The sequence below is a fragment of the Vipera ursinii genome (assembly GCF_947247035.1).
Source record: "Vipera ursinii genome assembly, chromosome: 1".
Lineage (NCBI taxonomy): Eukaryota > Metazoa > Chordata > Lepidosauria > Squamata > Viperidae > Vipera > Vipera ursinii.
In genome coordinates, this window is record NC_139512.1 from 338474149 (window position 1) to 338486652 (window position 12504).

Here is a 12504-nt window from a genome sequence, read left to right on the forward strand (position 1 = left end):
GTGTTTTGTCTATATGTATATGAGAATGACTTGCAAGTTGGAATAAAATGACATACAACTTTATAATAGTTTATCAGGAATGATTCTATATTATATTGATAATTGTTTAAGTTTTGAAACGTTTGCTGTGCAATGTATGGTATGCATATTATCCTGATTAATAGAGGAAAACTTCCAGAAAGCTTTCTGTTTTCTACATTAAAAAATCACATGTGTAAATATAAAAGATTTATTTTTTAGCAGTTATCATTGTACCTCTAGTTAGCATCTCTCAGATGAGGCAGGAGAGTTATAATTTTTGGATATTTAGATGAATGAATAAAACTCTGGTGCTGAACCTTGTGCCAAAAAGTTTGCTTCAGTTGTTGTTGATAAGCTGACCATTTCCCATCCTGGAAATTTGCAACAGCACTGAAAAAAGTGACACATTGTTTTTCACATTTAAAACCATTGCAGCATCCCCACGGTTACATTCAAATTTCGGATGCTTGGCACCTGGCATGTATTTATGATGGTTGCAGTGTCCTGGGATCACATGATCACCTTTTGAGACCTCCTGACAAGCAAAGGAAATGGGGAAGCCAGATTCACTTAACAACCATGTTACTAACTTAAAAACTGTAGTGATTCATTTAACAACTGTGGTAAGAAATGTAAAATGGGGCAAAAGTCACTTAACAACTGTTTTGCTTACAAATGGAAATTTGGGGCTAAATTATGGTCGTAAGTCAATGACCACCTGTATTTATGACAGTTGCACTGTCTTAGCGTCACGTGATTACCATTTGTAACCTTCCCAGCTGGCTTCTGACAAGCAAAGTGAATGGTGAAAATCAGATTCACTTAACAACCACATGATTTACTTAACAGATGCAGTGATTCACTTAACAAACGTGATAAAGGTTGTCAAAGGGGAGAAAACTCACTTAACAATTGATTTGCTTAGCAATGGAAATCTGGGACTCAGTTGTAGCGGTAAGTTGAGGACTGCCTGTATGGATTAGTACTCTAGAACTGCATAGCCCACTTAGTTTTCATTTTTATCTAAGCTTATCAAAGGTTTGGCATATAGGAGAATATTACATCTTGATTAATGAGAGCCTCCCAGAATTGCGCTTTTGTGAGATGAAATTTAATAAATGCAGATCGCCCTCAACGTACGACCACAATTGAGCCCAAAATTTCTGTTGCTAAGCGAGACAGTTGTTACATGAATTTTGCCCCATTTTACAACCTTTCTTGCCACCACTGTCAAGTGAATCACTGCAGTTAAGTTAGTAACACAGTTGTTAAGTGAATTTGGCTTCCCCCTTGATTTTGCTTGTCAGAAGGTCGCAAAAGGTGATCACATAACTCCGGGACACTGCAACTGTCATAAATGTGAGTCAGTCGCCACACGCCTAAACTTTGATCTTGTGACCATAGGAATGCTGCAATGGTTGTAAGTGTGATAAACGGTCATAAGTCACTTTTTTCAGTGCCTTTGTAACTTTCAACAGTCACGAAATGAACTGTTGTAAGTCGAGGACTTCCTGTAAAACAAAACAGCCTGTTTTTTCTGTGAGTTGTGCAAGAATGCCTAAATTGCTCTCTTTCCTCTTTGTAGCAGGAACAAAATGAGTGTAAAGTCAGAACGCCGAGGGATCCATGTTGATCAGTCAGAACTGCTTTGCAAGAAAGGATGTGGTTACTATGGCAACGTAGCTTGGCAGGGCTACTGCTCCAAGTGCTGGAGAGAAGAGTACCAAAAAGCCAGGCAGAAGCAAATCCAGGAAGACTGGGAGCTTGCTGAGAGGTAAGACTATCCTGAGGAAGTGATGGGCTCCAGGTTGTTTTTTTTTTGTGAACAACAATGACACACTCCACCATCAGCTAAATTACATGAAATATTGTTTGGGTCTTAAGGTGCACTTTAGTCTCGGCAGAGTGCACATGGTATGAAATTAAGCTGGTTACAGACAATAGCTTTCATCTTTGATGCAGATATTTTTTTTTAAACTTAAAATTAAATTTCAAGTACATTTCATATATATCCTACCCAAGATGATATAGCAGACAGGAAGTCTCTAGATCAGGCCTGCAAAATAAGCAGCCTTGAGTGACCCACCAGTATTTAAAGAATACATTATATTCTTCAATGTACTGCCAAGCGCCTCAAATGCTTCCAGGTCTCAGTGCCACCGCTCGCTCCAGTGTTACCAGCATTCCACTGCTGTCAAACAGCTGTTTGGTGTGACAAGTAGTCCTTTGCAGCTTGCAACGGTTTTTATTTTATCGGTGTGGGCCTTTCCCCTCTGAGTTGCACAGGCCTGTTCTCGGTCATAAGAGTACATCTTTCTGGAGAAAGCTCGAGTGGCCCAGTGAGCACTGAATGGTGCACTATGGGCCATGTTGCAGTTGGGTGGTCTGTATTCAAGTTTTGTGTAATTATTATTTTTCTTAACGGGAGGGTTGGTAAAACACTCTTTTCTATCAAAAGGAAAAATACCCGAGTCTTATATTTACCAGAGGAGAGTGCTGTGATACTGAAATTGTTCTCTCTAGTGTTACACGAATGGGCTTTCTCCCAATCTTCCAAGAGGTTCTGGCTAATACTGGTACAGAGTAAAACTGCCTTTGTAGTTTTGGGTTGGGGGCACATTGAATTTTGCCCTTGTAGTACTGTTATTTTGGGTTGCTGATTAGCTTTTGGTGGCAGTTCAGTATGCCGATTGTCACTTTTAAAGCTACTGTATTCATGATTCAGGGACCAAATATCAATTAGACTACCTTCTCTGGATTGAATCTGTTTACCCAGTGAAATCAGAAAGAAGGAACTTGCTGAAGGTCCCTTTTTGAGGGAATGCCACAAGCCTTGACAGTGATGGCCTCTTTTTATAGAACTTTTTCCTGGACATTTGGTAGTCCTCTACCTTGGTTATAAAGATTCTGCGCTTTAGGAATGCATTTGGATATGGAGATGTTTGGCCTACCCTTGTAGGTAGTACTGACATATTGGTTGGTGCTTTGTGTTTCCAGTCTTTCTCAACCTATGTTTTTGGTTTTCCATAAGCCACTTAGCACCAGTAGAAATTTAGCAACAAAGACCAGTACATTAGTAAACAAAAGTGCAAAGAAGAATGTTAACCTACCGAGTGGACTGCGATGATATTTCTCATTGATGTAGTTTTCATCATTTTCCATCAGGAAAAGAATAATGACCCACAGACTATCATGGTTTAGTAGTTCCTATTTTGGTACTTCATTGGTCTGCATAATGTAGTCCAGGGCTTTTCAACCTTTTCACCCATTGTACCACTTTAAGTATAAGGCACTATCCGAGTACCACCAGTCGCCCAGCAAGGCGTCAAAAATTTGACCAAAAAGAAAAAGAAAAAGAAAAAGTACAGGTAGTCCTCGACTTACAACAATTCGCTTAGTGACTGTTCAAAGTTACGATGGCACTGGAAAAAGTGACTTATGACCATTTTTCACACTTATGATCGTTGCAGCATCCCCAGGTTCATGTGATTTACATTCGGATGCTTGGCAACCGATTCATATTTATGATGGTCACATTGTTCCAGGGTCATGTGATCGCCTTTTGCAACCTTGTGACAAGCAAAGTTAGTGGGGAAACCAGATTCACTTAACCACCATGTTACTAATTTAATCTCTCTCCCCCCCTCTCTTTCTCTCTCTCCCTCTCTCTCTTTCTCTCCCTCTCTCTTTTTCTCTCTCCCTCCCTCTTTCTTTCTCTCTCCTTCTTTCTCTCCCTCTTTCTCCCTCTCCCCCTCTCTCTCCCTTTCTCTCTGTCTTTCTCCCTCTCTATTTCTCTCCCTCCCTCCCTCTTTCTTTTTCTCTCCTTCTGTCTCTCCCTCTCTCTCTCCCTCCCTCCCTCTCCCTTTCTCTCCCTCTATTTCTCCCTCTTTCTCTCCTTCTCTCTTTCTCTCTCCCTCCCTTTCTCTCTCCTTCTCTCTTTCCCTCTCTCTATTTCTCCCTTTCTCTCTCTCTCTCCCTCTCTATTTCTCTCCCTCTCTCCCATTGTCCCTTCCTTCTTTCCTTCCTTTCCTCCTTCCCTCCCTCCCTCCCATGGTCCCTCCCTCCCTCCCTCCCTCCCTCCCTCCCTTCCTTCCTTATCCATTTTTACCAAGAAACCTGATGCCCACTTAACTCTTTATGAAGCACCCGAGGAAAGTTGGGGAAGATCTATCAACGATACTCGGAGGTTGCTAGCTCATTTAATAAGCTTTATTCCAGCAACAGAAACACCTCACATTCGCTCACAGTCAATCTATGCGCGCCAACAATGCTGCTGTGGACCGCGGGGCAGGAAGGCGCCCTTCACACTGGAGGGATAGAAGACACGCCAAAGCGCCCTTTGCCCCGCTGCCTTCTGCAGACGCAGCTGGAGTCCCGAGTGGGGGGAGATCCGGGGCTGAGGCACACTTGGGGAAGCGCACGGCAGCAACTCACAACCACCTGCTCTTAGGGGACGGAGGCACAAAGCTGGCCAGACAGGGCTCAAAGCGGTTGACCGTCCTGGACCACAGCTGCGCTTCCACCTTTCCCAAGGCGGCCCCCGCAGACAGAGCGCAGCGCAGGGAAGACGCGCCAAAGCTTGTCCTAGAGCCTCCTGCTGCTGGAAGCCTGCGGCGGCGGCATAACAGGGCTTGCAAAAACCGGGGCGGGCAGCGGTGGTTGCTCACGGTGCTGGCCAAGGGCAAGCAGGGCCAGCACCCCGGGCTTGACAATCAACCGGTGCTTTTGAGCAGGAGCGGCTGTCAAGCCCCCGGCTCCCAGCTGACTGGCAGCCCCAAGAGAGGGTTGCCGATGCTCCCGGCTGTTCGGCAGCGTTGGGGCCGCCCGCCTGGACTTCCAGCTGGCCAGCATCGTCGGATCTGGAGTCCCAGCCTCCCAGCTGATCAGCAGTGTTCTCTGGTTGGTGGCTCAAATCCGGAGTCTTAGCCTACCAGCTGATCGGCAGAGCAACGAGTGGCTGGCAGGCCAGGTAGCTGGGTTGCTGCACAGATTTCCCCCCCCCCAGTTGATTGTCGAGCCCTGGGCTTGATAGCAGCCTTGCCCTTGGCCAGCACAGTGAGCAGCTGCCGCCTCCCACCCCGCTTTTTGCAAGCAGGCTTCCAGCAGCGCAAGGCTCCAGGACGAGCTTTGGCGCGTCTTCCCTGCACTGCACTCTGTCGGCGGCTCAAATCCAGAGTCTCAGCCTCCCAGCTGATCGGCGGAGCAACGAGTGGCTGGCAGGCCAGGTAGCTGGGTTGCTGCATGGATCCCCCCCCTCAGTTATTTATTTTATTTATTTATTTATTTTAATTCCATTTATATCCCGCCCTTCTCCGAAGACTCAGGGCGGCTTACAAGCTTAGCAGTAGCCTTCATTCTATGTATATGCCTGCTTATTAGGGCTTTCACACACACCCCCAAGCGGCATTATTACAAAGTCAGCTTAATTGCCCCCAACAATCTGGGTCCTCATTTTACCTACCTCGGAAGGATGGAAGGCTGAGTCAACCTTGAGCCTGGTGGGACTCGAACCTGCACTAATTGCAGGCAGCTGGTGTTACTTAAGGAGGCATCAGCCCACTGCTCCACCAAGGCTCAGTTGATTGTCGAGCTCGGGGCTTGACAGCCGTTCCTGCTCAAAAGGCAGGGTTTGGCGGCCGGCAAGGCACTCGCGCGGGGCTCTCCCGGGGCTGGCGGGCCGAACGGGGACCAGCCTCACCCTCTCCGCACTAGAGAGGCACCCGCGGAGGCGGCCAAGGGCAAGCAGGGCAAGGCCGCTCCTGCTTGAAAGGCAAGGTTCGGCGGTTAGTGAGGTGCTCGCGCGGGGCTCTCCCGGGGCTGGCGGGCCAAACGGGGACTGGCCTCGCCCTCTCCGTGCTAGAGCGGCACCCGCGGAGGCGGCCAAGGGCAAGCAGGGCAAGGCTGCTCCTGCTCAAAAGGCAGGGATCAGCAGCTGGCGAGGCACTCGCGCGGGGCTCTCCCGGGCTGGTGGGCGATAGGGGAGGAGCAGGCCGATTGCCTTACAGGTACCTGGGACACCAACACGCTTTCCCAGCCATGTGTGCCCCAAAGAAGTGCCAATTAGAAGTCAATCTGGTTGCTGCACTATAAGTCCCTGGGGAGGGCGGGGCCTCGCTCTGCGCCTGCGCGCATCCTCTGTAGGGTTCCTGTAGGCCACTGCCAAGCAGCATGCTTTCCGGCAGCAAGTGAGCTGGGAAGGAGCGGTGCGTGCGGGGGGGGGGAGGAGGCAGGGGGAGGCGGGGGGAGGAAGGTGACGCCGTGTACCACCAGCCAGGTGCTCACGTACCACTAGTGGTACGCGTACCACTGGTTGAAAAGCCCTGATGTAATCAAAGCTCTGGGGTCTGGCTTGCTTGTGGCTATTTTCCATGTGAACCACCTCTAGCTGGTAGCTTTGTGCAATCTGAATTAATTCAGTGATTCTGAAAATGTATCAAGCTTGGAACAATTATTTTGAGGCTGTTTCCGACTTTAATAACTTTCTGAACGGTTGAAATAGCTTGTTTCAAGTGTGTGAAGTAATTGCTTTGAACATGAAATGGGGCATTTTGAGGTTGAAATAGTTTGCATACTCCTAGAAGCCTGGTTCTAGCAGCAGAATATGTGGATGTTGCTAGTCATTTGGCAATACTTTTCAAAGGAACTGAGACTACTTATTATTTTTCTCAATGATAGACTACAGCGTGAGGAAGAAGAGGCCTATGCTAATACTCAGCACACTCATGGGGCACAGTCACTTACTTTCACAAAATTTGAGGAAAAAAAAACAAGCGAGAAACTGCGGAAAGTGGCAACAGTGAAGAAATTCTTTGGAGCATCTTCACGTCCTGGAACTAAGAAGGGTAAGGTGGACAGAAGAAATGAAAGAGAATTGTTTGCTTCTTAAAGACATTACTATGGAAGAGGTTGCTTGGAAGGTACTGAGGTACTGTTTCATTGATCTTCTCCATTTCTAGTGAGCATCTGCACTGGGCATTCTGCCATTTAAGTCATTGCCTTTGGAATCTTCTACTATTATCTAGATTAGAAGTTTCATAGTAGTAGAAGGTTCTAGAATATCTTACTTCAGCATTGAAAGCCTTTCACATACACAGGGATAGGCAACCTTGGCTCTTTATGACTCGTGGATTTCAACTCCCAGAATTCCTGAGCCAGCATGGCTGGCTCAGAAATTCTAGAAATTGAAGTCCGTGAGTCATAAAAGAGCCAAGGTTGCCTACCCCTGACATACACTGTTTTGATTGTTAAAATAGTCTGTACAGCTGAGTAAAATATTAAGAGCCAAAAACTGGGCAGAAGAGTTGTTTTATGCTGTGGAGAAAACCTCATTAACTCTGAGGTTCAGCAATAGTGTGCCTCCTGAAAACACATCACTGCTAAACCTGACAGGCTTCTGGAGAGGCCTACAGGCAGTTCTTGACTTACAACCACAGTTGGGAGTGGAACTTTTGTTGAAAAGGGATGCAGCGGTTAAATGAGTTGTGCCTGGTTTTGTGGTCGTCTTGTTGTAGTTGTTAAGAATCTGGCTTCCCCCCTTGACTTTGGTTGTCCGAAAGTTCTTCCGAACTTTGTAAATGGTGATCACCTGACCCCAGGACACTACAGCACTCACAAATGTGAGAACTGGTTATAAGTCAGTGCTGTCATAACTTTGAACAGTTGTTAAACAAATGATTGTAAGTCGAGGACTACCTGTATATTGGAGGATGGTATGAATGAACTGCAGTCTCTTAGCTTTGGTAATGTTGAGGAATATTAGTAGTCAATACTGTGGTTAAAAGTGTGTCTTATAGTTATTTGATTGTGAAAGAGCTGGCTGGTTTAGATGCTTTGAAATTCTCGTGCTCTCATCTCCTGCATTTGAATAATCATTTTTAACAGTTATTTTGAAATTCTGAGGGATTTTTCATTCCAAGGGTCATTAGGATAACCAGGCGAGACTTTCAGATAGGGAGCTACCTTCAAAGTGATAAATCACTGATTAAAACATGTTGAGCAATAAATCGTTGGAAGCAAGCAAGTCTCAGATCTTTAAGCCCTAATTCGGTTTTGTCGTGTGAATAATAAAAATGAATGCTTAAAGTTCAGGGCTCTAGATTAAGTAAGAAAGGTTTCTTATCAAATCTTTCAGTAGATACTCAATGTCAACCTAAGAAGAGAAAAAAAAATTAAGGAAAAAAGGAAGATTTAAAAGAGGCTGATTTTATTGATTTTGTTGTCCTTACAAAACTGTTTGAGCATGGCCTGATATGAAGAAACTGAAAAGATTTAAACAAAGCAGATATTAGCATGCACAAATATTAAGGTAGTTCTGAAACACAGAAAAACAACAGCTGTGAAGTAATTTTAAGAATGAAAGTTTCTTGTGATCTGATGAAAGCAGGTAATTGTATCCCTTTTCTTATTAAAATCAGCACAAATGAATAGCATATGAAAGCCACATATTAAGTTTTTTATAGGACTGCTTAAACATTTGTCAAATTTGATTTGCGTTTAAGTACTTTTTACTTAATTTTACAACCATTTGTCATATATATTTTTTTACAAAATCAACAGTTTAAGGAACAATAAAATGGCAAAATGCAACCATCAATTAAATTCAGGAGCAGTTAAAATTTAATTTTAGAACACCATCCAGACAACAGCTTCTGGAATAAAACTGCTGCTGATTGAAATAAGCAATGGTGGACTTAAACATGCATTTTGGAAAACTATTCCAAATTCTGTCTACTACTATGGAAATTCTCAATCATCCAGCTCATGGAAGTCCCAAGGGTGCTTTTTTCCAAAAGGCAACTGGTCTTTCTTGGGTTTGTTATTTTTTAATAATAATAATAATAATAATAATAATAATAATAATAATAATAATAATAATAATAATAAGTTGAAGTTGGAAGGGACCTTGGAGGTCATCTAGTCCAACCCCCTGCTCAGGCAGGAAATCCTATAACATTTCAGGCAAATGGCTGTCCAGTCTCTTCTTAAAAACCTCCAGTGTTGGAGCATTCACCACCTCTGGAGGCAGGTTGTTCCACTGGTTAATTGTTCAAACTGTCAGGAAGTTTCTCCTCAGTTCTAGGCTGCTTCTCTCCTGGATTAGTTTCCATCCGTTGCTCCTTGTCCTGCGTTCAGGTGCTTTGGAGAACTGAAGAAACTTCTTGGATGAGAAATGAAACATTTTCAGAAACAAACAAACAAACAAACCCCTAGTTGCCTTTTGGGAAACAACAACAACAACAACACTTTTGGAACTACAACTGGAAAGGCTAAAGTGCCAGCTTACTATAAATTCCAGCAACAAAAGTGAGCCCAGAGAAGTGTTTTGAAGGTGGGGTGTTCAGAAAGGCATACAAGGAAGAAGAGAAAATTATTCTTAGACATTGGCCCTATCTGTTCAGTGGCCGCGATTAAAAATCTTGTCATTCTACTGTCAGTACTTTTAACACCTCCTTTCTGCTTTTTGTGTGTGTGTTAATCTTAGCTGCTAACATCTTTCATGTGCATGTGCATTTTGGGATATTAAATCTACCTTAGAGCTTGTTGCATGTTTCCCCCAAACTGCCTGTTTTCATTCTGCGCTTATTGCATGTTTTGAAATACGTTTTCCCTTCTTCCGTCGTCACTTTCAAAGTGCTTGACCACCAGATGTCCAAGCTATTATATACTGTCATCTCTTTCTGTAGATCAGACCAGGAACCGTAGGTCTGTTGCCTCCCTTCTTTATTTTCCTTCTTGCCTGTGGCTGTCCTGCTTGCTGTTTTGCATTTGCTCTAGCCATTCAGGAATCCAGTTTTAAGCCTGAACTGCCTGAGGAAGAAGCCAGTGCTGATAATCTTCTAAGGCATTTGAAGGAGATGTTTACTCCGTCTTGGGAGCTTGCTTCTCCTGCTGAAGGTAATACAGCACAGAGGGTCAGTCCTTGCATGTGCTTGTTTTAGTGGCTTTGCAGGATCCAAGCTAGAGTTATACCAGGAGTAACTTACCATATTTTCTAAACCTAAATAGGTATGCTACAGAGAAGTACAGACAATAGAAGGGTGTGGTTTTTTTTTAAAAGAGGAGCCTAAACCTATTTTTTTCCCTTCAACAGAAAATATCATGAATTCTACTTAAATATTTGCTTGGTTAAGTGATAAAGGAACCCCTGTATCAATATTTAAGCAAAGCTAAACATGGATAAAAGTCTTGATAATTTAGAATCTGAATATTTTAATTTTAACTATATAAATTTGATTAATAAAATAATTTTTTGATAAAGCAAATTGTAAGGCACTTTCTCGAGACGAAAACGATTAGATCAAAATGTTGCTCAGGACATAACAGTGGAAAAAGAGAAATTAGTCACGTGTATTTTGAGAAATAAATGAGTTTAACTGATGGAGGGGGTGGGATTGCTTTCTTTGATGCAATGAAAGAGAATCTTTGTGAAGACATGAATAAGTGTTTCCTCATTTTGGCAGGTAATTCATACGTGCTCTATTTTTTTTGTTTTGATTAATCATTTAAGTGACATCAAATAAATGCCTAGAGATCACATAGAAACAAATTTAATTTTGCTAGCTTTTGGAAGATTCTATTTTCTCTGATTACAAGAGTTTTAGTTGATTACTCTTCTTGCTTCTAAGATTTCACTAGAGATTATCCACACAATTCCAGCATATTTTTCCATCCAAAACTAGATATGTACTCTTAAAAAAAAAGAGGCTGTTTGTATAGTAAAAAAATCAACAATTTTTTTTAAAAAACCCCACTTCTGTTGGAATTCTTGTTACTGTACTGTCTTTCAAAAATGAGGACAGTGAGAACCAGTTTTAACAGAAATCGTTTTGTAAGGGCTTTCAGATGCATGCCGTGGTGCTTTCTCTTATTTTCATTCATTTGGGCTGATTATTTATGGCTTCCTTCAGCTTTTTGCCAAGTGGTTTTTTTTATAGACTGTTCAGACTGGCTGCTGTATATATATATTTTAAGCCAGATAGTTTTGATGAAAGATATAGGATTTTTTTCCTGAGTTATATGATAACAATTTATTCTGTATGTAGTCAGGTTTTCTTTTTTCAATATCAATTCAGCCAGAAGGTAGGTGCTGGAGGTACCAATCTTTCCACCTCCCACATCTAATACCATAATAAAAAATAAAACCCAAATACTTTTAGTGTTTACTTTTTCACTCAGCCTTTTTCAACTATAACTTCCAGAGTTCTCAAGTAGCTTGAGAACTGTTACCTGTTAGCATCAGGAGCACAGCATAATATGGAAGTTCATTTTCTCGAAGATTATAAATGTGAAACACCAAGTAAGTAGTAACATTTTAAATGTCCTGTGTAGCTGATTTGTCACATCCATTTTAAAAAATGCAGTTAAAAAAGACAGTGGAGACTGCAAAGAGTATTTTGCATCTTAAAAAAAAACATTGGCTACTCTGACGTGCAGTTAGGAGCATTTGGCTGATCTTGTCTAGGGTCAGAGGCTACTGAAGGCCATCTTAATCTCTTAGCCAAATATTGGCTATTGGGAAATACCAGAACTGTGGGAAGTCAAAAGGTGGCCTTAAAGAAAGCACTTGCAACCCACTTCCATAATAGAGCTGAGAGAACTGTTTCGGTGTGTCCATGAAGTCGCAAGAAGTAGAGCTCAACTCACAGAAACAGTTGATCTGTTCAAAGGCTTAGTTGCCCTCTCATAAACTAAATGCAGCCTTCCCCAACCTGTGCTCTTCCAGATACATAGTATCTCCAATAGCCAGGATATGTTAAATGGAGATTGTGAAGAGGAAATGTATTCTAGCATTATTAGAAATTACTGAGTTAAGTAAAAATGCCCAAGAGTTTTGAGAAAATAGTGCTGAAGAAGAATACCTAAATGTTTGATAGTACTCAAAAAACTGACTTTTTCTGGGAGGAATAACAACAACAATAATAATTGGAAGGGACCTTGGAGGTCTTCTAGTCCAACCCCCTGCTTAGGCAGGAAACCCTATACCATTTCAGACAAATGGCTGTCCAGTCTCTTCTTAAAAACTTCCAGTGTTGGAGCGTTCACAACTTCTGGAGGCAGGTTGTTCCACTGTTTAATTGTTCTAACTGTCAGGAAATTTCTCCTTAGTTCTAGGTTGCTTCTGTCTTTGGTTAGTTTCCATCTGTTGCTTCTTGTCCTGCCTTCAGGTGCTTTGGAGAATAGCTTGACTCCCTCTTCTTGGTGGCAACCCCTGAGATATTGGAACACTGCTATCATGTCCCCCTTTGTCCTTCTCTTCATTAAACTAAACATACCCAATTCCAGCAACAGGTCCTGGTCACTTATCTGTGAAGAAGATAGCATAATTATAATGCAGAAATTTGGATGGTTCAGAAACTGACATGAAAGATGTGAATACTTTAATCGTCTATATTTGCCTTCTAAAGGCAATTCATTTTGTCAATGTACATGTTGTTCAATTTCTAATAATGAGAAAGCTTTAGTTAGCAGATGTGATGCTTAAAA

At 42.6% G+C, this 12504-nt stretch overlaps 1 protein-coding gene across 2 annotated transcripts in view; it reads left to right on the forward strand.

Moving 5' to 3' along the window:
• The window catches only part of RABGEF1 (RAB guanine nucleotide exchange factor 1), a 43602-nt gene that overhangs the window by 7376 nt on the left and 23722 nt on the right, over positions 1-12504 (forward strand). Inside the window, exons 2-4 of one of the 2 annotated variants that reach the window (XM_083348949.1) lie at positions 1607-1795; positions 6697-6863; positions 9796-9915. In XM_083348949.1, the coding sequence (XP_083205075.1) occupies positions 1617-1795; positions 6697-6863; positions 9796-9915 (466 nt within the window). In that variant the 5' untranslated portion in view covers positions 1607-1616. The remainder of the gene's footprint in view (positions 1-1606; positions 1796-6696; positions 6864-9795; positions 9916-12504) is intronic. The other variant, XM_083348948.1, reaches the window with a different exon arrangement.